General features: G+C 39.7%; 1 protein-coding gene across 6 annotated transcripts in view; it reads left to right on the top strand.

The window, feature by feature from the left end:
* CTNNA2 (catenin alpha 2) overlaps positions 1–27,496 on the top strand; it is a 1,142,650-nt gene that overhangs the window by 243,385 nt on the left and 871,769 nt on the right. For all 6 annotated transcript variants that reach the window (XM_023552816.2, XM_010593677.2, XM_003413708.3 and 3 more), the window contains exons 4-5: positions 570–689; positions 3,168–3,434. In XM_023552816.2, the coding sequence (XP_023408584.1) occupies positions 570–689; positions 3,168–3,434 (387 nt within the window). The remainder of the gene's footprint in view (positions 1–569; positions 690–3,167; positions 3,435–27,496) is intronic.

Genomic DNA, 27,496 nt, shown 5'->3' on the forward strand with positions numbered 1-27,496 from the left:
GGGAATCCAAGGTCGAGAAGGGGAGAGTGTTGACAAGTTGTGGGCTTGGCAACAAATGTCACAAAACAGTATGTGTGTTAATTGTTTAATGAGAAACTAATTTGCTCTGTAAACCTTCATCTAAAAAAAAAAGTTACCCTAGAGCTTTCATTTATGAACTGCTTCCGCTTTTGATTTTGTCCTACTTCCTCCTCTGAAGATTTCCAGCATTTGTTTTAAAATTCCAAGTTTTTCTCTTAAATGAATTTCCCTCATGCTTCCATTTGAAATTTGAAGTCTATATTTTTAACAAAATCATAACTCAATAAAATACAGTAAATAGATGATTTTATTTGGTCTAAGAGTTCAGCAATTGCTATTTTTTATATTCTAAATGTCTGTAATCTTCAAATAAATATTTGAACAAATATCTGAAGATAAATGATTGTTAGGCATATTTCCTTCCTAATACTCCATTTAGATGTTAATACATCATTAATTTTGATTTTTTTATGAATTGACATTCACAACATGTTTAATAATATTTAAATACCTTTCATTTATGAATATTTTATTTTTTATCACTTCAGGTGGAGGAGGCCCTGGAAGCCGTCAAAAACGCTACAAATGAGCAAGACCTCGCAAATCGCTTTAAAGAGTTTGGAAAAGAGATGGTGAAACTTAACTACGTAGCAGCAAGGAGACAGCAGGTGGGAAGGGTTATGAAATACTAGAGTAGAAATGCTGAAATCCAAATAACTTTGTAGCTCTGTAGGCCTGAACAGCAGACCAAGTTGAGAGTATAAAGACTTTTTCCTAACTGGACCAGTTCTGATACCACTGTAGACCTCAGGCTACTCTGAGGCTCCTCCTTAGAGTGGGTCAGAGGCCACCAGGTTCACTGGAAACCACCTTGCCAGCCTGACCACACTAACTTTCTGCCCACTGCGAGAACAGTACCCAAGCAAGTATCTCACTGTGGTGTCATTGCTGTGGTCACTCTCTGGGTGACACCTTTGGCCCTCACTTTATATTGCCTAGCCCCATGGACACCAGAACACATATGCGCACCTAGAATGCACAGCACATGCAGTGAAACTTTTATGAAATAGAAGTACAAACTGTTAACAAAATGAAAGGGAAGGCAGGCGATGGGAGAGAGAGAGAATAAGTGAACAAGTCAATGTGAGTCCATCTGATGAGGGCAAGGGACCTGGAGAGGATCTTCTCCACCTCCTCTTCTGCCTAGAGGTAGCACCCTCAATTTTAGCCAGCTCGATTTGGTCATTAGGTACCATTAGAATTTTGTTCATGAGGTGTGTGTTCTCATTCTTTCTCCCTAGGAGGAAAAAAAATCTCCAAATGTAGAAGGTTTGGTTAAAATCCCTTTCACCCGTCCTCTTGACTGTTCCCAGAAGGCTTCATCATTTTGGTGGTTTCCTAGCAACTTTTTCTAAATTTATCTGACCAACAGGAGAGTTCTGTTCAACAAATATTTGTTCAGTGCTCATTCTGTACCAGGCTGATATAGTGGGGGGATTAAAACATTGACCAAGAGTTAGTTCCTACCCTTAAAGAGCTTACAGTGTCCTCTGTGTGAAAGGCTCATAAATGCGATGGCTAAAACCCACTCTCAGATGAAAGTTTTCTTTACCTACTCTTGGAATTTCATTGAATGATACGGTGTGGATCATAACAAATCATGGATAACATAGCAAAGAATGGAAATTCTAGAGTGCATATTTGTGCTCATGTGAAACCTGTGCATAGATCAAGAGGCATTCATTCAAACAGAACAAGGGGATACTGTGGTTTGAAGTCAGGGAAGGTGTGTGTCAGGGTTATATCTAAACTTATTCAGTCTGTATGGTGAGCAAATAATCTGAGAAGCTGGACTATATGAAGAAGAATGGAGCCTGGGAATTGAAGGAAGACTCATTAACAACTTTTGATATGCAGATGGCACAACCTTGCTTGCTGATAGTGAAGAGAACTTGAAACATTTACTGATGAAGACCAAAGACCACAGCCTTCAGCATGGATTACACCTCAACATAAAGAAAACAAAAATCCTCATAACTGGACTAATAAGCAACACCTTGCTAAATGAAGAAAAGATTGAAGTTGTCAAGGATTTCATTTTACTTGGGTCCACAATCAATGCCCACGGAAGCAGCAGTCAAGAAATCAAGTGATGTGTTGCATTGGGCAAATCTGCTGCAAAAGACCTCTTTAAAGTGTTGAAAAGCAAAGATGTCACTCTAAGGACTACAGTGTACCTAACCTAAGCTGTGGTATTTTCAACTGCCTCATGCATGAGAAGGCTGGGAAATGAATAAGTAAGACCAAACAAGAATTGATGCCTTTGAATTATGGTGCTGGTGAAGAATATTGAATATACTGTGGACTGCCAGAAGAACGAACAAGTCTGTCTTGGAAGAAATGGAGCCACAGTACCCCTTGGAAGTGAGGATGGTGAGACTTTGTCTCACGTACTTTGGAGATGTTATCAGGAGAGACCGGTCCCTGGAGAATACTTGGTAAAGTAGAAGGCCATTGAAAAAAAGAGGAACACCCTCAACAAGGGGGATTGACACAATGGCTGCAACCATGGGCTCAAACATAGCAATGATTGTGAGGATGGCACAGGAATGAACAGTGTTTTGTTCTGTTGTACATGGGGTCACTATGAGTTGGAAGCGACTTGATAACTGCTAACAACAATTATGGGTCAGCTACTGTGCTTTTGACTAAAGATCCAGTAGTGAACAAGATAGACGAGATCCCTGTTCTCATAAGAATATAATATTGAGGGAGACATGTGTACATAAGTCAATACATTAAAATGTAATCGGTATTAATGATAGAAGAACAGAATGTTGTGGGAGCAGATAGAAAGGACAGAACTTAGTTAGCTTCAGGGTTTGGGTGGAGAGTGGGCTCTAGGATGATATGCCAGGTAAGTGGTTCACTGTCAGGTGAAAAGGTAGTGGAGAGGAGGGAAGCTCAGATGTTTCACACAGGAAGAACAGAATATGCAGAGTCCTGGCAGCCAGAGAGGGCACAAAGGGGAATAGATGGCAGCTAAAATTCAACTTGGTTGTAAGAGACTATGATTCTGAGTTCTACTACAGATGCCTCCATGGGAAATTCATGCATGTGACAGGTTTTGTGTTTTATTCCTACAGGAGCTGAAGGACCCTCACTGTCGGGATGAGATGGCAGCTGCCCGAGGAGCTCTCAAGAAGAATGCCACAATGCTGTATACAGCCTCGCAAGCGTTTCTCCGCCACCCAGATGTGGCTGCCACAAGAGCCAACCGAGATTATGTGTTCAAACAAGTCCAGGAAGCCATTGCTGGCATCTCCAATGCTGCCCAAGCTACCTCGCCCACTGACGAAGCCAAAGGCCACACAGGCATTGGTGAGCTGGCCGCGGCTCTGAATGAGTTTGACGTAAGTATCTGGGCGATTTACATAAAGGGGCATACATTTACAGTGTAAAGAACTGTCCTGGGGTTGAAGGGCTGCCATGATGGAGTACACTGAATATTTTTTTTTTTCCCCTTCTTGGAGGCCTTTGATAATAAGATGGACTACACAGTGTGTTTCAGTTACTAGCAAACCAAAATATTGGTAGATCTTAGTTTACTTGTCTTTAAAGGCACTAACGACTGTGCTTAAGGGAGCCTTATCCTATCCAAGTAGAAACTTTGTATATGTTAAATTTCCACTGTTCATCATTTGAATGAATATCTTTATTATTAGAGTAAATGTTATGGGCAGCCTAGGTGTTGGTTGCTGCTCTGTTGTGTCTCAGGGAGGAACTTTTCTCAATTTCCTCGTTTTTAAATCAGTGACAAACAGACTCCTTGCCCTTTGATACCACATAGGATCACATCTTCCTGTCTTGGAGAGGCTTCCCTGGTTATTATAGGGCAGAGGCCTCAGTAGGTAGCACCTCTGCTCATTTCAGGGATGATGAATGAATGACCTGGATTCTGCACCTGCTGTTTCTGGGGTTTTATCCCCGTAGGAGCCCTGGTGGCACAGTGGTTGAAGTGCTTGGCTGCTAAGCAAAAGGTTGAGTCAAGGAGTAGGAGGATAGCTTAATGGGCCTAGATTATAGTCTGGGCATCAAAGTCAGTGAGAAGGATGCCATCAGCACCCCAGGATGACAGCCCTCACCTCACTTATGACAGGATATGGGCCCTCCTGTGAGACGTCTGACTTCAGGTGAGTCCATCTTTTGTTCACTGAGAGCTTACTTGTGTTGGTTATTTACTGTGAGAGCTGCAAAGATTGATAATCTGGGTCTCCTTTCAAGGGTTATATTTTCCTGAGGGGAGGGGAGGCACCTGCAATGTACTAAAGACTATTTAAGTTATAAAACACAATGCTACAGAAATTCATAGAAGAAAAATAGGCTACTTAATGGCCATGGAGAAAGATGACGAGGTTGCTTTCAGATATTTTGACTGCATTGTTGGCAGGAGGTGACTGTCTGGAGGCTAGAAAAAGAGTATCAGGAGCAAAGCATTGATGTTAAAGACATGAATGCGCATTATGTAATTGAGGAATAATTATAACACTATATTCAGATAGTTCTTCACAGTTTTCATAGGGCTTTCACATCCTTATTATATTTTTAGTTGAAATATATATATATTGAACTCAGACCATGTATTATTTCCTGTTTTTTTTTTTTTAAATAAAGATTAAATGTGTTGATAAACTTAAAGCACTTACCACAGAAATTAGGACTCACTTAGGACTCACTAATGCATAATTATATTCACAAAATTTCAGGAGACAATAGAAATCTTTTCAAACTGATAAAAGAATCACTAAGGTTATTAATTATAAAATAAACATACAAAAATCACTAGATTTCTATATGGTAAAAAAAATTTAGAATAATAGGAAAAGAGATCCTATTCACAAAAGAAAAGAAAAATGATTTGTTAGCTTTATTTCATTACTTAACATTATTTCTTTGTATTTGCTAGAAATAAATCTAACATAAATGTAGAAGACCTAAAAAAAGAAATTATGTAACTCTTTTTTTTATAGAGGGACAGAGGGACAAGTTTTACTCTTTGATAAATGCTATTATGATCCTGGATAGGGAAACTGTTAGTATTAACTCTGTCAGTTTTTATTATATTCAGACAATTATTTTGAGAGGTTTATTTTGGATCTTGACAGAGTGATGATAAAGATTTTTCTGGAAAACAGAATGCATCAGGCCATGTTTTAAAGAAAAGAAAAAGACCATGTTATACACTCGGAGACTAACACAGTATAATGCCACATTAATTTTAAAAGGGTGCATTAGAACAGAACATGACTCATCAATTAAACAGAATAGAAAATTAGAAACAATCTCAAATGCAAAAGTTTATATGAAAAGAGTGCTTTTTAAAATTAGTTATAAAAGGATATATCATTTAGTCAGATTTTGAGACACTTGCATTATAATAATTATAATTTATTTTATAATCAGAATACTAACAAGTAAAATGTAACTGAAGAAATAATAATGGAGCAGATATATATACATAGCATATAGGTAACTCTGCTGATGACAGTCCATAGCCTTCCACTGCTGCCACCTTCTGGCCAAGAGTATGATGACTCCAGCCTGCCAGTCTGCTTACAGGCCATTTTCATCTAAAGGAGCTTTTGTCCTTGTGAATTTAACAGCTGAGGCGTCACTGTAGTGTTAGAAAAGTCTTTGGATTCATAAAATCAAACTTAAGGTCATGTAAGGAAAACCTGTTAACGAAGTATGGCAACATGTTCAGCTTTCAGGTTTTTTTCTGCTAACATGGTTATCTTCTCATGCTGGACAAATAAGGCTTTGGGAGATGAACACATGAGTATAACTGTCAAAAGTATGTTGATAAGATATAATCTTTTTAACAAAGCCCAATATGTAAATGAAGTAATATTTCATTGTATGAATAAAACCCAAAAACCAAACCCATTGCCATCGAGTTGATTCCGACTCATAGCGACCCTATAGGTCAGAGTGGAACTGGCCCATAGAGTTTCCAAGGAGGGCCTGGTGGATTCAAACTGCTAACCTTTTGGTTTGCAGCTGTAGCACTTAACCACTATGCCACCAGAGTTTCCATAATATAAATACATATATACATATTTATACATATACATATGTAAGGACATCACGCTTGGCAGAGTACAGGGTCAGCGGAAAAGAGGAAGATCCTCAACGAGGTGGATTGACACAGTGGTTGCAACAATGAGCTCAAGCATAACAACGATTTTAAGGATGGCGCAGGACCGGGCAGTGTTTCGTTCTGTTGTGCATAGAGTCGCTATGAGTCCGAACAGGCTCGACGGCACCTAATGACAACAACAACATACATATGTATATATATGCATATACATATATAACCATTCCCAAACTTTAGAAATTCAATGAAATATTATCTAATGTTTAAAATTTTATTTTTCAGAAGTTGAAATAATCAATATGTGAAGCTGTATGAAGCAGAAATTCAGAGATGCAGTAGTCCCATTTGATGTCATTCTCTAAGAACTGTTATTTAGTAAATACAATTTAACTTAAGTATTTTCTCAAAAATAGTAATATTAGTAGAATATTATTGAATATTACAACATATATGGTAATTAACCAGTTATAGGCTTTCCATCATTTCTGACATCAGCATTTCTACACAGTCCTTAATAATAGTTAAAATTCTTTCGTTAAAGAATAATATATCTTTTTTTTTTTACTTTCTAACAGAACTATAAACTCCTATCCCACGGTTACATGATGAATAATTTGGTATTTTTTATTTTCCAGGCATATTGAATTAAAATGATTTAGAATTCATAGGCATATGTCTTGAGTAACAAATGCTCTTCTCAGATATTAAATGAATTAATGGTACATTGGATGAAAAACTCACTCAGACTTCCCGTGATTTACGTTTCTGGCAAAAGCCCTTCCTGTTGCTTGCTTTAGTGGCTTACCAGCATAATTAATACTTAAATAAGCAAAATGCTCTGAGATTCTGAAGTGAAGGAGCCATAGACATACAAAATATATTTTTATAGTCAGCATAGCTAGTATGCCTAAATTTGAGTTTTAAACTTACTTTATATTAATAGTCATGAGTGTGTCAAAGCCAGTTTTATGGGGGATAAGGTATAGAAATGGCTTAGAGTTTAATAGTTGATTAAGGATAAGATAAAGATTCCCAAAACCAAGCCCACTACCTTCAAGTCGGTTCCGACTCATAGCAACCCTATAGGACAGAGTAGAACTGCCTCGTAGGTTTTCTAAAACTGTAAATCCTTCTGGAAGCAGACTGCCACATCTTTCTCCCAAGGAGTGGCTGGTGGGTTCCAACCACCAATCTCTCGGTTAGCAGCCTAGTGCTTAACCACTGTACCACCAGGGTGCCTAGGTAAAAGGTTAGTATTTTTATCTTCATTTGTCTAAATTATAGGGTTGATTTTTATAGGGGTAATTATAATTGTGACGCAGTGCTTGGTGACTTTTTCTGGCACAATTGTCTTCCCTACATGATGTACCTGGAGAAGGTCATCATGCGTGGTAAAGTACAGGGTCAGCAGAAAAGAGGAGGACCCTCAACGAGATGGACTGACACAGTGGCTGCAACACTGGGCTCAAGCATAACAATGATTGTGAGCCCAGCGCGGGACAGGGCAGTGTTTCCTTCTGTGGTTCATAGGGTCGCTATGGGTTGGAACCGACTTGATGACACTTAACAATGGCAACATGATGTAGTGATTTATGAAGCAAAAGAATGGTGGGTAAAAAAAAAGTATTTTAAAAACCTGAAACTGTCAAGAGTGTCTCTAATGATACAATTGCAAAAAGGGACATGATTGCTAATCAATGGAAAAATCAGCTTCTGTTTAAAATGTGAGAGCTTGAGGTGGTAATTATATGTAGTGAAACTGTTTCCTAAGGAATACTGAAAAGACGAAGAAAAAATAGGTAATGACTTCTCAGAAGTAAGTCATATTATAAAGTCAGTTTTAACTGCCAAAAACTTTCAAGAGTGGGAGGACAGAGGAGAATTAAAAGCTGCCCCTACAGATTTTTTTAGTTTTTAATTGCATTAAAAAGTGTCTCGTTTTGAAATCTTTTTATTTTGGAAACTTCTTTTGTAGATTAAGATACTTTGAAAAAATTAAAATTGTCACCAGTCATGATCCTATCTTTAAAATCAAACAATAAGTTATCTTACATTCCTCTAACTTCAAGTTTTCGTGTACCTTTGCTTTCTTCTTTTCTTACTCGCCTTAGAAATTTGCTTTATTAGTATTTCCCTTTTTCTTGCACATTCAGTTTATCCTCCACTTGTTCCATTCCCTCCGTCTACAGAAAGTGTATTCCTACTGTAACAACCTGGTGGCACAGTGATTAAGTGCTACAGCTGCAAACCAAAAGGTTGGCAGTTCAAATCCACCAACCACCCCTTGGAAACCCTATGGGACAGTTCTACTGTGCTCTGTAGGGTTGCTATGAGTTGGAATGGACTCAACAGCACACAACAACAACATTCTACAACCTAATAATAATGATAATAATGTTAGGCTGCCGTAAATAATGTCAGGCTGCAGTGTTTACCATATTCTCACACTTTCACTCTCTTTTCTTTTTGTAACAGAGTTTTTTAAAGAAGTAGATTCTAGTCTTCACTTCTGTTTCTTGGCTCTGCTCTTTCCTCTCTCAGCTTTGTCATCTAATTTCTGCTCCTGTTCCTCCCCTGTGACCCTGTGCCTGAGGTCTCCGGGGACCTCTTGCTCATGAAATCCATGTGCTTTTACTTTCTGGTTCTCAGCTGGACAGGGACAGGCATTTAATAGTATTTACTATCCCTCCTCTTTGTACTACTTCTGACATCATTTGGAAGATGTAAATATCTACATTTGAAAAATAAGACAGTCTGGTCTCAGCCACGTTGAACTGAAATGTTACCGTGAGATACTAACTCTACGTAAGCTACCCTTCCTGTTTTTCATACTTTCCTAATTTTTCGTACCTCCCCTTCTTTTAGGTTTTCTCCTTTTTTCTTCCTAAATATGTTTTTATTTTGTTCTTTTTTTTTTTCCTATTTCTGATCTGATTGTTAAGCCTCTTAAACCAGCAAAACCAGTTGCTGTCCAACCGTTCGTTTAGGAGCTGAGTGCGTAGACCATTTGCATCACCCAGGGACTCCTGTAGGCCGCTTGTTGATCTGGTATTCAGTGGATGGAGATGTCAGAATGTGAGCATAAGGCTTGATGAGACCTCTGCAACACAGACCAGCAAGAACAGAAAGAATTTAGGACTCGCAAGATGGAGGGATCTGGGCTAACTGCAGTGAAGAGTGGATCGTCTCCCGGTGAGAAGCTCCGTGCTCCAGTGGTCACTCTCCAAAGCTTATCCCAACTGTGAGCTTTTCTCAGACCAGACTGATGCTCCTAGAGAAGCTCTGGTCCATTAAGGGATGTTTGGCTGGTGCAGGGACTCTTGAAGGGTTTATTGACGCATGGTCTCTGCAACGTCTGGGAAGGAGGAATGCCTTCTTGCAGAAGTAGATTTTCACATTGAATCTTCCCTGTTCTAATCTTTCCTCTTGCTGTGGCCATTGACATAGTGATTTATCAAGCAGGCCCATATCCAACCTCATTTCCTTGGCATTCCATAGAGTCATTCTGACTACGGACACCAGGGCACCACCATATTTGGTTAAGAAGACTGTAAGTTTCCTGTATCTTAGATTGCATTAAAATGGAGTTGGAGAGAACTGAGGGGAGGGCCTCGTAAAAATGCTGTGAACATAAAGAAGAGGAAAATGCAAGATGTAGCAGAAGTGTTCTAAAGCAATTAGCAAGATGGATACCAAAGTCATATAAAAGAAAGCCAGTAAGCAAATCCAGAACCATTTGACTTTTGGAAAGCAATAGCAGATTCCCAGTTCAGCTACTAAAAAGATGGAACAGGCAAACTCAGGAAATTTCTGCCTAAGTTCATGCCAATTTTTTTTTTTTTAATGGTTTGCATGGGCACAGTTAACTTTATCTTTCTGTTTTTCTTCAGTGCTTTTATTAATACTTTTTAATAATTATATCTGCTGTATGTTTATGAAAGGAGCCCTGGTGGTACAGTGGTTAAGTACTCAGCTGCTAACCGAAAGGTCAGTGGTTCAAACCCACCAGCTACTCTGAAGGAGAAAGATGTGGCAATCTGCTTCTGTAAAGATTACAGCCTTGGAAACCCAATGGGGCAGTTCTGTAGGGTCGCTATGAGTCAGAATATGCATGGTGGCAGCAGGTTTGGTTTTGGGTTTTATGTATTTATGAAATTGTTCCCACTTAATTGTGAGTTGGAAGCAGTTTGGAATATTGGAAAAAGTCCAGGACTTAGATTTAGGTGTCTGGCTACTACTCCAAGCTCTAAGCTCTGCAGATAACTAAGTATGTGTGACTGTAAAAACAGTGTGGGGGTGGTATCTGACCTCCTTTAACTTCACAAGGGGGAAGGAGAATCAAGATCAACAAAAAAAAACCGAGGCTAATTCCTACAAGGGGTGGGGGCCAGACTTGCCTCCTTCTCCGCCATCTTTACCAATTCTGCTACCAACTGTCCCTCCCACACACTCTCAACTTCTCTTTTTGGTTTGATCATTTATTGCAATGACCACACAACTCACAGACCATAGTCATGATTATGGGGTTTATTAGGGAAGTAACAGGTTACAATTCAGGCTCAGGAACACTCAGGATATACTTCTTCCATCAGGACAGCCTCCTCCCAGTGGTGCTCACAGGTACACCTCTCCCTGGCCCTAAGCCTCTGCTCAAAGGCACTCAGCTTTCTCTCTCCATGGGCCATGAAGCCCAATGCGCCATCTCTTGCTGCTGGGTCACTGCTTATCACCGTGTTTAGGGTTATAGCTCAGTCGTTCTCAGTCTCCGGGTTCCAGGAGCTTCTCAGTGTTGGGATCCTAGGTCCAAAGGACACGCTGGCTCTTGGCTGTTCTTCCTTGTTGGTGGTGGGATTCTTTCTTCCTTTCTGCCTCTGGAGTGGCTCATTTAAAACTTAGAGGAATGACAAAACAAGTTAGTCTCCTTGTTGGGCCCCTCTTACCGTATCTGCACAGTCCTGCCCAATCACATGGGTGAGACTTAGAAGACCATGGTTAGAGAGGCCACACTAAAGTGATCCATGGCACCTCAGTGTCTCTGGGCTCTTCAGATGGCTTCAGTAGTCCTTGGATTTTACATCTCTTAGAAAAAAGCTTAGCCACAGGATAGCTTAAGATCAGTCTTTGAGAACTTACTGTGTGCCAGGTGAGGTTATGAAAATGAAGGAGTGCAATGTGTAATGTAGGAAATACCTGGTAAACAGCTTTACTCACTGTAATGCATACATTCTCTGGTATACACCTACATACCTTTAAAAAAAAAAAAAAGACAATTGCCATTGAGTCAACTCTAACACATGGCGACCCCACGTGTGTCAGGGTAGAACTATGCTCCGTAAGGTTTTTGGTGGCCCGTCTTTCCTAACTAGGTCACCATGCTTTTTTTTTTTTTTTTTAATATTTTATTGAAGCTTTCCTTCTGAGGTGAGTCTGGGTAGCGTTGTTGTTGTTAGGTGCGGTCGAGTCGGCTCTGACTCATAGCAACCCTATGCACAACAGAACGAAACACTGCCCAGTCCCGCGCCATCCTTACAACTGTTGTTATGCTTGAGCTCATTGTTGCAACCACTGTGTCAATCCACCTTGTTGAGGGTCTCCCTCTTTTCCGCTGACCCTGTACTCTGCCAAGCTTGATGTCCTTCTCCAGGGACTCATCCCTTCTGACAACATGTCCAAAGTATGTAAGACACAGCCTCGCCATCCTTGCCTCTAAGGAGCATTCTGGCCGGACTTCTTCCAAGACAGATTTGTTTGTTCTTTTGGCAGTCCATGGTATATTCAATATTCTTCGCCAACACCATGATTCAAAAGTCTTCCTTATACATTGTCCGGCTTTCAAATGCATATGATGTGATTGAAAATACTATGGCTTGGGTCAGGAGCACCTTAGTCTTCAGGGTGAAATCTTTGCTCTTCAACACTTTGAAGAGGTCCTTTGCAGCAGATTTGCCCAAAGCAATGCATCTTTTGATTGCTTGACTGCTGCTTCTATGGGTGTTGATTGTGGATCCAAGTAAAATTAAATCCTTGACAACTTCAGTCTTTTCTCCATTTATCATGATGTTGCTCATTGGTCCCGTTGTGAGGATTTTTGTTTTCTTTATGTTGAGGTGTAATCCATACTGAAGGCTGTGGTCTTTGATCTTCATTAGTAAGTGCTTCAAGTCCTCTTCACTTTCAGCAAGCAAGGTTGTGTCATCTGCATAATGGAGGTTGTTAATAAGTCTTCCTCCAATCTTGATTCCCCGTTCTTCTTCATATAGTCCAGCTTCTCGGATTATTTGTTCAGCATACAGATTAAATAGGTATGGTGAAAGAATACAACCCTGACGCACACCTTTCCTGACATTAAACCAATCAGTATCCCCTTGTTCTGTCCGAACAACTGCCTCTTGATCCATGTAAAGGTTCCTCATGAGCACAATTAAGTGTTCTGGAATTCCCATTCTTTGCAGTGTTATCCATAGTTTGTTATGATCCACAGAGTCGAATGCCTTTGCATAGTCAATAAAACACAGGTAAACATCCTTATGGTATCCATCTGACATCAGCAATGATATCCCTGGTTCCACGTCCACTTCTGAAACCAGCCTGAATTTCTGGCAGTTCCCTGTCAATGTACTGCTGCAGCCGGTTTTGAATGATCTTCAGCAAAATTTTGCTTGCATATGATATTAATGATATTGTTCTATAATTTCCACATTCAGTTGGATCACCTTTCTTGGGAATAGGCATAAATATGGATCTCTTCCAGTCAGTTGGCCAGGAAGCTGTCTTCCATATTTCTTGGCATAGACGAGTGAGCACCTCCAGCGCTGCATCTGTTTGTTGAAACATCTCAATTGATATTCCAGCAGTTCCTGGAGCCTTGTTTTTCGCCAATGCCTTCAGAGCAGCTTGGACTTCTTCCTTCAGTACCACTGGTTCCTGATCATATGCCACCTCTTGAAATGGTTGAATAGCGACTAATTCTTTTTGGTATGATGACTCTGTGTATTCCTTCTGTCTTGTTTTGATGCTTTCTGCGTCATTTAATATTTTCCCCATGGAATCCTTCACTATTGCAACTCAAGCCTTGAATTTTTTCTTCAGTTCTTTCAGCTTGAGAAACACCGAGCGTGTTCTTCCCTTTTGGTTTTCTATCTCTAGCTCTTTGCACATGTCATTATAATACTTTACTTTGTCTTCTTGAGAGGCCTTTTGAAATCTTCTGTCCAGTTCTTTTACTTCATGAATTCTTCCTTTTGCTTTAGCTGCTCGACGCTCAAGAGCAAGTTTCAGAGTTTCCTCTTACATCCATGTTGGTCTTTTCTTTCTTTCCTGTCTTTTCAGTGATCTCTTGTGTTCTTCGCGGATGATGTCCTTGATGTCATTCCACAACTCGTCTGCGGTCACCAGTGTTCAGTGTGTCAAATCTATTCTTGAGATGGTCTCTAAATTCTGGTGGGATATACTCAAGGTCATATTTTGGCTCTCATGGACTTGCTCTGATTTTCTTCAGTTTCAGCTTGAACTTGCATATGAGCAATTGATGGTCTGTTCCACAGTCAGCCCCTGGCCTTGTTCTGACGATATTGAGCTTTTCCATCGTCTCTTTGCACAGATGTAGTCAATTTGATTTCTGTGTGTTCCATCTGGCCAGGTCCATGTGTATAGTCGCTGTTTATGTTGGTGAAAGAAGGTATTTGCAATGAAGAAGTCCTTGGTCTTGCAAAATCCTATCATTCGATCTAGGAAAATGGGAAATAGTCAAAAATGGAACACATAAACATCGGTATCTTAGGCATTAGTGAGCTGAAATGGACTGGTATTGGCCATTTTGAATCAGACAATCATATAGTATACTATGCTGGGAATGACAACTTGAAGAGGAATGGTGTTGCATTCATCATCAAAAAGAACATTTCAAAATCTATCCTGAAGTACAACGCTGTCAGTGATAGGAAAATACCCATACGCCTACAAGGAAGACCGGTTAATATGATGATTATTCAAATTTACGCACCAACCACTAGGGCCAAAGATGAAGAAATAGAAGATTTTTATCAGCTGCTATAGTCTGAAATTGATCGAACATGCAATCAAGATGCATTGATAATTACTGGCTAATGGAATGCAAAAGTTGGAAACAAAGAAGGATCAGTAGTTGGAAAAGATGGCCTTGGTGATAGGAACAATGCCGGAGATAGAATGATAGAATTTTGCAAGTCTGGGTAGTGGTATGCACTTAACCCAGGCCCAGGGAGGTGGGAGTTGGTTGTGGAGGAATCATAGAATTCTTGGAGGGGGTGATGCCTGAGCCAAGTCTAAAAGATATAGTAATTAACCCGATAAAGTGTGATCATTAACCTGATAAAGTATAAACAAAGAGTGTTTCTCAGGCAGGAAGAACCTCACTGCCTGCAGAGGTTGGGTTTGTAATGAGCGGAGACAGTATTCAGTTCTAGAGCCTAGAGGCAGGGGTGTGTGTATGCCACAAGAGATGATGCTAAATGGCTGAGCAGAGGAAGATCCTGGAGAGCCTTGTAGGCCTGTCAAGGGCCTTGGATTCATCCTGAAGGCCTTCGGAAGTTGCTGGCAGATCCGAGCAGGAGAATGGCCCGGTTAGATTTGTGTTTCTAAAGATCCCTCTGGCTGCAGAGTGGGAGACTAGCCTGAATGGGGAAGGCAAGTAGGCAGGCAGGGTGACTGATAAGGGTAGAACGATGAGTGTCTGAAGTGTGTCGTTGGAGTAGGAACGGGAAGAAGCGAACCAGATGAACCACATCGAGGGAGTAGAATCACCAGGTCTTGAGGGCTGTACTTTTTCTAGTTATGTATTGAAATAGGTAATGCGTTGTAGAGTTAGCTTTAGTCGATGAGACAAAACATTTTTATAATTTCAATTATGAAATTTTGAGAACTTTCAGTTCTTTGTGAGAAGTCTGATTTTTTTCTTGCTGTAACCCTCTTGCATTGTTGTTTTTTATGGCTTTTAATTCCCCTAGAAACCCACCAGTACGATTATTAAATGCCTGGTAATTTATGCAGATATTATGTATTTTTGAACATCCATGAACCAAATTCTACAAGATACAGAAATTGTCTCATTTATTTTATGCTTAATTGAGCCCATACTGTATACTTAGCATGCTCATTTTACTTAATTTAAAATGACAACAACAATAAACCTTTTAGATACACTTTTTAAAAATTGGAGACAGATTTTCCTAACTGACAAGACAGGGCATCAATAGCTGGGGGTGAGTTGGGCCCAGCAATTCTCAGCAATTCACCGTATCTTGCCCCCATGGAGTGCCTCTGAATTTATCTGCTCTTTCCACACTGGCAAATTGAACTCATCTGAGCCACTCCGGAAACCCTGGTGGCACAGTGGTTAAGAGCTACGTCTGCCAACCAGAAGGTCAGCAGTTTGAATTCATCAGTTGCTCCTTGAAAACTCTATGGGGCAGTTCTACTCTGTCCTATGGGGTCACTGTGAGTCAGAATCGACTTCATGGCAAAGGTTTTTTTTTTGTGTGTGTGTGTGGTAGGGCATGACTCTAGGACACCTAACAACAGCAAATAGCCTTTTTAATCCTTTCTAGCTAGAAACAAAGTATGATGTTAGAGAATTCTTTATGATACACTGACATCTGGTGGCCAAAGTGAACATTAAAAAACAGTCCAGTGAGCCCCTCTATACCTGCAAACATACAGCACAATTTAAGTATGTACTAAAGGCTCACAGTCAAGAGATGTAAATACGGACAGTGTGTGGTCTGCCTTCAGAGAGCTTTTAGGCTGCTTATGGTGCCCGTTTGTGTGCTAATGCTATACAATGACATGTTTGTAACCCTGGGAAAGCAGTAAAAATGGATGCAGATGCAGATGGGTTTGTAGGAAAGAAGAGCAAGGAAGGGTGGGAGTTGAGGGTGTTCTCCTGGGAAGCTCTGGGACCACATCAGCCAACACCTGGGACAACATACCCTTCCCTGCTTCCTGAGCCACACACATCCCTGTCCACCCTCACGTATCCAATATCATCAGTTATTATCCAAAAGTCTTATTCTGGATAACTGACACCTCGCATAGCTTTTTTTTTTTGCTTCCACATGGTTTCAGCTTTCTAAGATGTTATAAACCCAGGAATATTTCCTGATAGTATGTATCATTGGACTTTCTTGCGTGTATTTTATAATTGCTCCAAGGCAATAGCCCAAAACAATCTAATTTTCTCTTCTACATTTCAATCATTGAATATGGAGCTAAAAAAAATCATTGGGCAAATATTATTTTGAAATATTATTTTTGAAAATTGCAATTCAAATCCTTGTTTGCCTATCAATGTTTAATCAATCTTATTATATTTTAGATTTTGTTTTATTTCCTTTAATAGAGGAAAATGTGAGGATCTATCATCTGTCTGTCTGTCTATCTATCTATCTATCTCCAATTAGAATAATTTTTGAGACTATTTAGTAGATACTTTGGGTTTGAATTCACCTTTATTTCAAACAGTTAGTATGAAATTTAACAGTGAATACTGATGTAACCAATTATGGTATTCTGAACTGTCTAAACGTGTGATGGCAAGTATAATTTCGATCATTTATTTATGAGTCATACTTTAAAATTTGGAAACCAAGTAACTCCTTTTATCTTTAGAGCTATTTTACTAGCAAAAAGTGTGTTTTATTTAAAACGTTTAACTCTTTAGTCTTACTTTCTTTCATGATTTTTTTTGTATTAGTTGATGTTAGTTGTCCCCCTAGGATTATAGCTTCTCCTTCTTACATGCTTCCAATGGTGCAATACTGGGGATGTACTAGGTACTAAGTGTTCCGAGACATATTTTTTTTTTATTGTGCTTTAAGTAAAAGTTTACAATTCAAGTCAGCTTCTCATACAAAAACTTACACACACAGTCTTATATGACCCTAGTTGCTCTCCTTACAATGTGACAGTACACTCTTCCTCTCCACCCTGTATTTCCCATATCTGTTCAACCAGCTCCTGTCCCCTTCTGCCTTCTCATCTCATCTCCATACAGGAGCTGCCCACATAGTCTTGTGTCTATTTGAGCTAAGAATCACACTCCTCACCAGTATCACTTTGTGTCTTATAGTCCAGACTAATCTTTGAAGAATTGGCTTTGGGAATGGTTTTAGTTTGGGGCCAACAGAGAGTCCAGGGGTGATGATCTCTGGGGTCTCTCCAGACTCAGTCATACCAGTAAGTCTGGTCTTTTTATTAGAATTTGAGGTCTGTACCCCACTGCTTTCCTGCTCCACCAGAGATTCTCTGTTGTGTTCCCTGTCAGGGCGGTCATTGGTGGTAGCCAGGCACCATCTAATTCTTCTGGTCTCAGGCTGATGGAGTCTCTGGTTTATGTGGCCCTTTCTTTCTCTTGGGCTCTTATTTTCCTGTGTCTTTGATGTTCTTCCTTGTCCTTTGCTCCAGGGGGGTTGAGACCAATTAATGCGTCTTAGATGGCCACTTGCTAGCTTTTAAGACCCCAGACACCACTCACCAATGTGGGATGCTGAATGTTTTCTTAATACATTCTGTTATGCCAGTTGGCCTAGATGTCCCCTGAAACCGTGGCCCCCAGACCCCTGCCCCTACTAGTCTGTCCCTCAAACTGTTTGGTTGTATTCAGGAAACTTCTGTAAGGCATAATTTGATTTGGTGGTTAGTGGTAAAGAAAACACACACACATACAAAGAAAAACTCCTGCCCATCCCCCTAAAAATACTAATTTGTGTTTATCTTCAGTCAAACTTCTTAATACACTTCCCGAACTTCTTCTCCAGCAGCATATTCCGGAAGTTTTACTAGGACCTCTTGAGTCTCATTGCTCAGTTCCTCAAATATTCTTTGAAACGCTGTTTTGTTCTGATTGCATAAATTCGTTGAAAAATAGAGCTACAGGGAAATGGTTGCACACAGATGCAAATATGGCCACAAACTTGGCAAGAAACCAGGCTATCTGAGTGGATAACTGAGTCCAGTAATTGTCTTCTTGGTCACACTAGGTATACTAGTGGACAATAGGACAGCATTGTTGTTTGTATTTGCCATGGATTCTGACTCATGGCCACCCCATGTGTGCAGAGTAGAGCTGTGCTCCATAGGCTCATCAAGGCTGTGACCTTTTGGAAGAAGATCACCAGGCCTGTCCACGGAGGTGCCTCTGGGAGTTTTTGAACCAGCAAGCTTTTGGTGAGTAGTCTAGCACTTAACCATTTGGGCCACGCAGTGGACAATGGGATGGCACAGTGTGGAAAATGGAACAAACTAGTGTTTCAATCCTAGCATGTCACTCTTCCCTCTACACCTCTGCTTCTTCTGCTATAAAATGGGGTGATAATACCTACTGCTCAGAATTGTGATAATAATTCTGTGGGGTGGTTATTCATAGCACATGTTTGCTGTCATTGTTAGTTGCTGTCAAGTTGATTCTGACTCATGGTGACCCATGTGTTACAGAGTAGAACTTCTCCATAGGGTTTTCTGGGCAGCTGCAGTCTTTACGGAAGCAGTTCACCAGACATATCTTCTATGCTACTGCTGGGTAAGTTTGAACTGCCAAGCCTTAGGTCAAGCATAAACCATTTGTACCATCTATGAGCCTTTTAAGAACATGGCAGACTCTCATAAACGCTAGTTACCTTTTTCTCTTAGCCTTCTTAACAGAGATGTCAGCTGTAGTGTCTTCCTTATAATTTCAGTGTTGGAATTATTCCCTAGAAAAGCCTTAGGGAAAAGTTCCTGATTGAAAAGTTGTTAATGCTTGATAGTAGCAATAGATGCAGTAATGCCATCTGCTACCCCACAGCCATATCCACACCATACATGCACAACAGACTTCAGAGAAGGTCTGATCAAAGCATAAAGCAATCTTGAGAGGTGGGCAATTCTGTATGATGGGGGAAAACCCAAGCACAGACAAATTACCACTGGTGCATGGATGGTTCTTAAAGTGAGGATTTAGTGGTAACACTAAGAATGGGAGCTTTCCCATGGTACTTACTATGGAATTCTCATGGCTTTACCAGCTCTGATGAGGGGAAAGCTACGTTTGTTGTTGTTCTTGTTACAAGACCAATTCCGACTAATGGCAATGCTATGCACAGTGGAACAAAACACTGCCTGGTTCTGCACCATCTCCAAGATCTGTTGGGAATTGGACTGTTGTGATCCGTAGGGTTTTCACTGACTGATTTTTAGAGCAGATTGACAGGCTTTCTTTCCTACTCTGTCTTAGCCTGGAAGCTCCACTCAAATCTGTTCAACATCGGTGCAACATGTAAGTCTCTACTGATAGATGGGTGGTGGCAGTGCATGAAGTGTTTTGGCTGCAGATCCAAGCCGAGTCTCCCACAGAGAATGTGGAAATTACACCACTGAACTACCACTGCTCCAGAAAGCTACCTTCAGGTTGCATTAAATGTCAGGCTCATTCTGGTTTTAAGGTCTCTGAAGATTGCTCATATTATACCTTGAAAGAAGAGGACCAACTGGCAGAAAGGAGTAGACCTATAGAGTGAAAGTTATCATAACCTTTTTTTTCCCCAACAACGCATTTTGCCCAATTGATGTCTTTTCAGCACAGTTCATCAGCAAGCTTTGACGCTTATTTAAAAGAAAAGGAAAAAGAAAATGGAGTGAAATGACAGTGGTAAATCCTACATTACATCAATTTTTGGCTTTTCCATCTCTTATATTCTCTTGAAAAGGTTCAGGATTAGAATGTTCAGTTGTCATATGGTGTGGGACTTCCTTATGTTCCGAATTGAGGAGGGGTCCTTATTCTGTAGATCAGAACATCTGCCTACAAGTCAGAGGGAGTTTCTAACACCCAGATGACTCAGAGAATTGTGATCGCTAATATTTAAAGACCCTTGTAGCCAATTAGTCCAAGTAACACAGTTTACAAATGCAGAAACTGATTTCCAGAAAGATCAAACACTTTGCTGAAGGTCACATGAATAATTATCGTCAGAGCCACTGATATCACTAGGGTTGGTGTCATGCAGTGCGGTAACTCATGGTGTCACCCCCCGTGCTAATTCCACAACATAATAGCTAAAACACCAGAGAATTTGACAAAATCAGCCACTATTAACACAGTGGCAGCCATGAAACAACAGTGCATGCTTGTAGCACATGGAGATGAACCACGTGATTGGAAGTGCACTAGAAGGTTCAAAATGTAAATTTGCATAGTGTTTTAGCCTTGTAGGTATATTGATACTTGTAAGCTAGGCTTACAAAAAGTTTTTTTGTTATAACTGACTACAGGGATATTTTTATAAAAATGAATAAATCTCTCCTGAAGCACTGTACAAAAATTTTATGGACAGTCATTTTGGTGTCACCCCCTCTGACTCTATCACCTGGTGTGGTCAACACTCCTCTCACCCCCCTAGTGGTGCCACTGGGCAAAGGGATGGTAAGAATATAAGCCTTTCAATTTCAGCAGCCTTGCCAAAGAAAGGATTAATGGGTGTTGTGTCCTCATAACCTCTACCACCAGTTGCGGTTGAGTCGACTCTGTCTCATAGTGATCCTATAGGACAGAGTAGAACTGCCCCATAGAGTTTCCAAGGAGCGCCTGGTGGATTTGAACTGCTGACCTTTTGGTTAGCAGCTGTAGCTCTTAACCACTAGGCCACCAGGGTTTCCCATAATCTCTCTCCATTCCCTAAAAAATCTTAAAAATACTGCAGTGCAACCAAGACAGGTCTTGCCTCTGTTCCAACCAGATTGCTTCCCTTAGCCTGTGTAGTGAAGAAATTCTGGAGCTGATACTGCTTGCTTCCCAGTTCCCTGTTTAGCAGATCCCTTGAAACAACCAGAAACGTATTGTATGTGTACCTGTTTCAAAATATATTACTGTAATCTTCTACAACCTTGAACACCCTTCTTAAGCTTATTCTGAAAACTGATGACCAACTTAGTGCCATTTTCTTTATCTTTTTTTCTCTCAGTTTTGGCATCTGTTAAAAAAGTTACAAAATAATCCTTCACGATTATAAATTATATATATGTAATTTGTCTCTATCAATATAAGAGGCTCAGCTCTTCCCATCTATTATTTCTTTTCCTTTTGTCCTCCCAAGTACATTTTAGAGCTTTATTTCTCCCAGGGGAAATACATACGGTTGAGGATCCAAATGAATATGTGATTGGGAGGTCTGGACTGCAGTGACCCCTAAGATCCCTTCCATGCCTAGCAAATCTGACTAGAGTTGTCCCGAAGTTAAGATTGTTCTTTACCTGAAAACAAGTGCGCGCTTCAGCCTTCTCACGTGGCGTCCTTGAGATCCACGTCACTACGTGGAATGTTTGATTTGGAATGGATGGCCCTGTAATTTTTAAATTCTACATTTCATAGCACATACTTGTGTTTGGCACAGATCTTAATTATGGAAACAACACAAATCAGAAAAAAAATGTTTTTCCACAGAACATTTTTATTTACAGTGACCTGTCATGGGTTTAAAGAGAGATGGCGTTTGTAGAGATCTGAAGTGAAGGAACATCTCTTCGGGTGAAAGGGATCACATAGCTGACCTGCCACCAACCCCTGCAGTGTGGTAGCCCCTTTGCTGGTGGATACACACTCTTTTTATTTCCAGATTCCCTCAGGCCTACCTACCAGGATCACTTTTGAAATATGGAGCTGCAAAATAAACCAAAGGTGACACAAGGAAAAGACAGGCTTATTAAACATTTCAGCACCTATGAAGATTGTAGCACCTTACTTATCCTGGCCTTAACTACATATGAAGAAACGGATTTCTAATGAAAATACCCAACAAATCTGAATGATTTCCTATTATTTTTGTGCTTCATTGTTATTATCTTAATAATTAAAGATAATATTTTATGTATAATTTTTATACATTTTATATATACTAATACTTTCACCTACTGTTAATATTTTACCCCATTTGCTTTGGCACTGGGGTGGGCTGGCACTCATGTTCTCTTTTTCTCTCTTAAACAGAAACACACATTTCCTCAATTTTTTTTTAATGACTGAAATCAACTTTATTTTGCACATACACACAAGCAGCAGAGAACCATTTCCTAAGTGTTTCTCCAGAATTCTTTGTCCAGAAGGAATTTCAGATTTATAAAAGTGTTGACCCCAGCATACCTACAAGTTTGCTAGTTTTGCCTAGTTCACAAAATGATTAATTTAATGGGGACCAAAATCTCTCCAAGTAATGACGTTAGTCAATCCTTTGAAGCAACCAGAATGAAACTTTGTGCCCCTTCAACTAAATGTTTAAATAATCACTATAGCATCAGAATCAACTTGATAGCAATGGGTTTGTTTGGTTTTAGCCTAAGTTTAACTAATTTATACCCACATAGTCTCAATTGTAGTGCACAAAAACATGAAATTGAGTTAAGTTGGCTCCTGGTGGAACGTGGTAAAATATTGAATATTGTCTTAGGTATTTTATAAACCTCTATTTAAGAGATATATTATTATTTAAAATGGAAAGTGATTCCCCATTAGGTCAGTGTAAACAACAGAAACTCATAACATTTTAAAGATGTGGCATTATGTATTTTATCCCTTGTGAAAAGAAAGAGACAGAAAGAGAGCAAGAGAGCTGCAGAATAGAAAATCATCCATTTGTCAGAGTGAATACTTAATAAATGCCATCCATGGTGCTGCTGAGAAATGTATGATTTTCTACTATTATCCCTTTCTACTTAAAAAAAAAAAAGCTTTTTTTCCTCCTTGATTTATTTCTTTTTGGAAAAAAGATTTAAATGTGCCACTTTGGTTAAAAGTTAAGGATATTAAGTCTCAAGATTTCTTACTTTAAGAAAGTTTACACTCTAAACTTAGTTAATGTTGACCAACCCCTCAAAATGGACTCCTTCATTTTAGATTTTTATACTCAAACATAAGTAACATACTGCGGTCAGATTGCCAAATGCTTTAAAAAAAAAAAAAGTTCATTGTTGGTGAAATCTATGCTAGGATATAACACATAAACTGTCTATGGCCCAAAACTTTGAAAGCATGGGCAGTAACTTTGATTTTTCCATCTTTTTCTTTTACTAATGTCAACAATTCTACTTTGTAGTTTGTTCTTCATTGTCATTTTAAGTCCATTTTGCTTTTTATTCGTGGTGGTTGTGTGCCATCAATTCCGACTCATAGCAACTCCATGTAACAGAGTAGAGCTGCCCCACAGGGTTTTCTAGGCTATAATCTTTATGGAAGCATGTCGCCAGGTCTTCCTCCCTCAGAGCTGCTGGGTGGGTTTGAACTGCCAACCTTTTGGTTAGCAGCCAAGCACTTAATCATTGCACCATCAAGGCCCCTTTTTATTTGTGGCTATGCATTTACAATTACACAAAAAGCAATTGTTGTACACAGGTTAATTTTTTTTTAAAGTAATTGCTAGATATTATGAAGTAGTCTTCTCTTACTGACTACTGTTTACATTTCCATGTAAAGAGGAATTATTTTGAAATTAGGGCTTGGTGGGGGGAAGGACGCAGCATCTGTGGCAGGAATGAGCTAGGGAAAAGTGGAAGGATCCGTTGTAATTCCTTAGCAACGTTTCCTGTCTATGGCCTACTTAATTAAGCCTTGCACAACATTGAGAAGCGTAGTAAGGAATGGCTACTTTCTCATTGGCAGAGAGCTGAAGATAAGCAGCTCTCTTAAATCCACACACTTTTTTACACGTTTAAACTCACAGCTCAGACCTGCTGCCAGGCAGTGCCTGCCTTCCACTGGTGGACGTGGGCAGAGGGGAGATAAGTGGTGGACCTTTTGAGCCCGTAATTCTTACACTGAGTGGGGTGTTGGAGAGGGTAGAAGGTTCGGGGGTGTAGGGTAGAGCATCAATTCTCGGTGGCATAAAAAACAGCAAAACATAGATGAAGCGAAAGAGCTAGGTTTGTTTAATCTAAAGAATAGGCACTAAGAGTCGCCTATTAGCAATTAGGACTACAAACTTAGGTCATGAGTATTTATTTAGACAAGAACACTAACAAAGCTCCATTTTCTTAGATGGCAGACTGATCAGAAGTAACAACATTGCTCCTGCCCCCGAGCAATCCTTGAACCACTGCTTTCCACCTGGGGTTTTCAGGAACAGTAGAAGAAGCAGATGCTCCAGTTTTTCATGTGGTTTAATTCATATCCTTTTGATATATGTCCTTTTTAAAAACTTTCTTTTACAGAAGCACTTTTGTTTTCCATCTGTTTATTTTGCTCCCGTCAGCCATCCTAATTCTGTGGTTAATTATTTATCATCATTGGAAGTCATTTTGCTTTATTCGTGGTTATGCATTTACAATTACAGAAATATCGTTGTGTGTAGATTAATTTTATTTGAGTAACAGTTTTACTTCCGGTACCTAACACTGTGCCTGGCATATGGTGGGCTCTCAAGAAATATTTGCTGAATGAAAGACGGAACGAATGGGTAGCAGATGAGGTGGAATGTTACAGAGTTGGTCTCTTTTGTTGATGACTGTCAAAATGTATTCACACTTAGGGAGGGGGGAAGGTATTGATTTTGCCAAGTTGTTGACAACTACAATAATCAAGTAATAATGTATATTTGACGGCTTCATGTGCCTAACCCCTTAGGTTTAAATCTGAATATGTCCTGTATCCTGGATTTCAAAGGACGTAAATAAAAGCTATCAAGCCATGGGACTTAGAATGCTGTCATTTGCTGTGTAGGTTTAACATCCCAGCTAGTTCTTGTCATGCTAAGGCAGGTCTTTCCGTAAGCCACTTCCTCCTGTGAGGTCACATTCCCCTTGACTTTCATGAGCATCTCTATTACCTTGGTTTATTCCTCTTTCCTGCCTTCTAAATACATATTTTCCCTAGAGGTCTGCCCTTTACCCTACCTGATTCTTTGTAAATGTCCTCATTTGTTGAGAGCTCATGCCTTCCACATCAGTTTCTCTAGTTCCAACCCCCCTCCTGACCTCCATGCCTGTGTCTATCTGTATATGTGACATCTTACATCAGATGACTTCTAAGGACCTCATAGGTTCTTAAACTAAATCAAGTGTTTTTTTCTCCACCAAGTCTAATCTTCTGCCTTCCGGTATTTCTTTTTCTAGCTGAAGGAACTGCTTTTTAAAATGTAATCATTCAGTCTTTAAAACGGGGAGTCTTATCCACTGTCCTCTCTCAAGAGTCATCCACTTAATCTTGAAATCCTACGAATTCAGTTTCCTTTACAAGTCTTGGCTTGGTCCCCTCCCATTCAGCTTCATGACTACTGGTTTACTCATGCCCTTATTTGATGCTTTGGAGCATTGTGATAACTTTCTGACTGGTTGTCCTGCCCCTACCCTTCACCACTTTCTTCCCCCTAAATTTCTTCATCTCTGCCAGTCTAGCTTTCCAAAATGCACATCGGTTATTATTTAATCAGTGAAACGTCTTCACCTTCAGATAAGCTCTAAAGTCCTTAGCACGGCATCAGATCGTTTCAGTAGCCTTCTGCCTACTTCTTCATCTCATATCCTCCTTCCCCTGCCTTTCATTCTACGATCCTGCTATAATTAACTATTTGTCATCCTTCAGATGTACAGTTGCTGTTCCATTCATTTGCTGCCCCTCATTTTTATTTCTTCTGTCTAACATCACCCCTTTTTGTCCACCTAATAAATTCACATTCATTCTTACAGATGTAGCTTATTTTTGAAAACCTTTCCTAATTCCTCCAACCACCACTCTTCCAACAACCATTGTTCCTTGTGCATATTCATATTAAACATATTACTCTGTTTCAAGCTTCTGTCTCTCCAAATGTGAACTCTATGAGGACAGAAACCAGGTCTCACTCACACTTGCACCTGCACAGTTAGCACACAACATAAAATAAATATATATAGAATGGATGCATAAATGAATATATTAGCTGCTTTGATCTTAGTGACTAGTTCATCCATCCATATTTATTTTCAGCCTCTGAACTGTTGCCATATACCATATTATCTTCTCCACAATATACATTTCATGCCTTCATGAACACTCTCTTATGCTCCAGTGGACATCCATTATCTTCTTGGTTAGGTTAACCCTTTTCAGGTTGCTGTTACCCGGTGTTATGCAAAGAGCCTATATAACTTAAATCATCATGAACAGACGCATGTAAAAAAAACAGAGTTCAAAAGAGAACATGACATACTCATTAAGCAAAAAGAATATTCTTCAAACCATGATATGTTTCTTGAGAAGCAATTAGCACATTGCACATTATTCCTGTGAGACACAAACTGTTTCTTTCCCATCTTAATTTGCCTGCTTAAAAATAGACAGAACAAGATAGATGAGTTTACACTCAAGGTGTATGTATTTCCCTTGTGACCAATGAACCAATTTCCTCTTCATATTTGCAGAATATTGATACAATTATTCTTTCATCAGACATGAAATTTGAGTGTATAACCAGTTTGTGGAAATCACCTAGTAATTTATTAGGTTGATAACAGCAATTAAGTCACAATTGCTTTGGAGAAATATAAATTGACTTTCCATTTTAAATGGATAATTTAACATTCCAAACCTCAGTCATAGAGTGTAACTAATTTTTGGGATAAGGAGTTTGTCTATCCTATTGTTAAAAATAAATTTCAACCATTGATAATCCAGTGACTAATTGTTCAATTGCTGGATTATTCAATTTGTGTAATTTCTGTGTTTTCTTACTTGATTGCTTGCCATTGAATGTTTAAGCATGTACTAAGGAAGAGAGTTTCAGACAGAAATGTAACATATCTGGAGGCCCATGGTTTTTACTATTTAAAAATGTAAAAGCCGTCCTTAGCTGTTGGATATACGAAAACAGGCAACAGGCCTAGTTTGGCCCATGGGACATTGTTTGCCAACCCTGGCTTCATCAGAGTTTTAGATGAGACTTTTAAATTATTTGCGTAAATTTTACTTGTGGTTGACACCGCAGTTTTCAATGACATCCCCTCTCCATACACACACACACTACACTCACATGCACACAATTGTGAAATGCCTGTTGGTTTAGCATACAATAATGTTTTTTCTCTTTTTTAATGTGTAGAAACTTAAAATAGCTCCCTTGTTTGAGAAGTCATGGTTCAGGGTTTTGCAGTGGAGATCTGCAAACCGGAATTGAATGCCTCCGTATTACAAATGCCTGCAATTACACAACCTGCCCAGCTAGAAAGAGTTAGAGCTACAAGGGACTGGAGCCAGGATTGCAATACAAGCTGATATCAGATCTTAACCCCTGTACCATCTTGCACCCTGGTCACGCATTACATTGACACCTGATCTTTCAACAGAAG

The sequence above is a fragment of the Loxodonta africana genome, chromosome 15 (genome assembly GCF_030014295.1).
Source record: "Loxodonta africana isolate mLoxAfr1 chromosome 15, mLoxAfr1.hap2, whole genome shotgun sequence".
Classification (NCBI taxonomy): domain Eukaryota; kingdom Metazoa; phylum Chordata; class Mammalia; order Proboscidea; family Elephantidae; genus Loxodonta; species Loxodonta africana.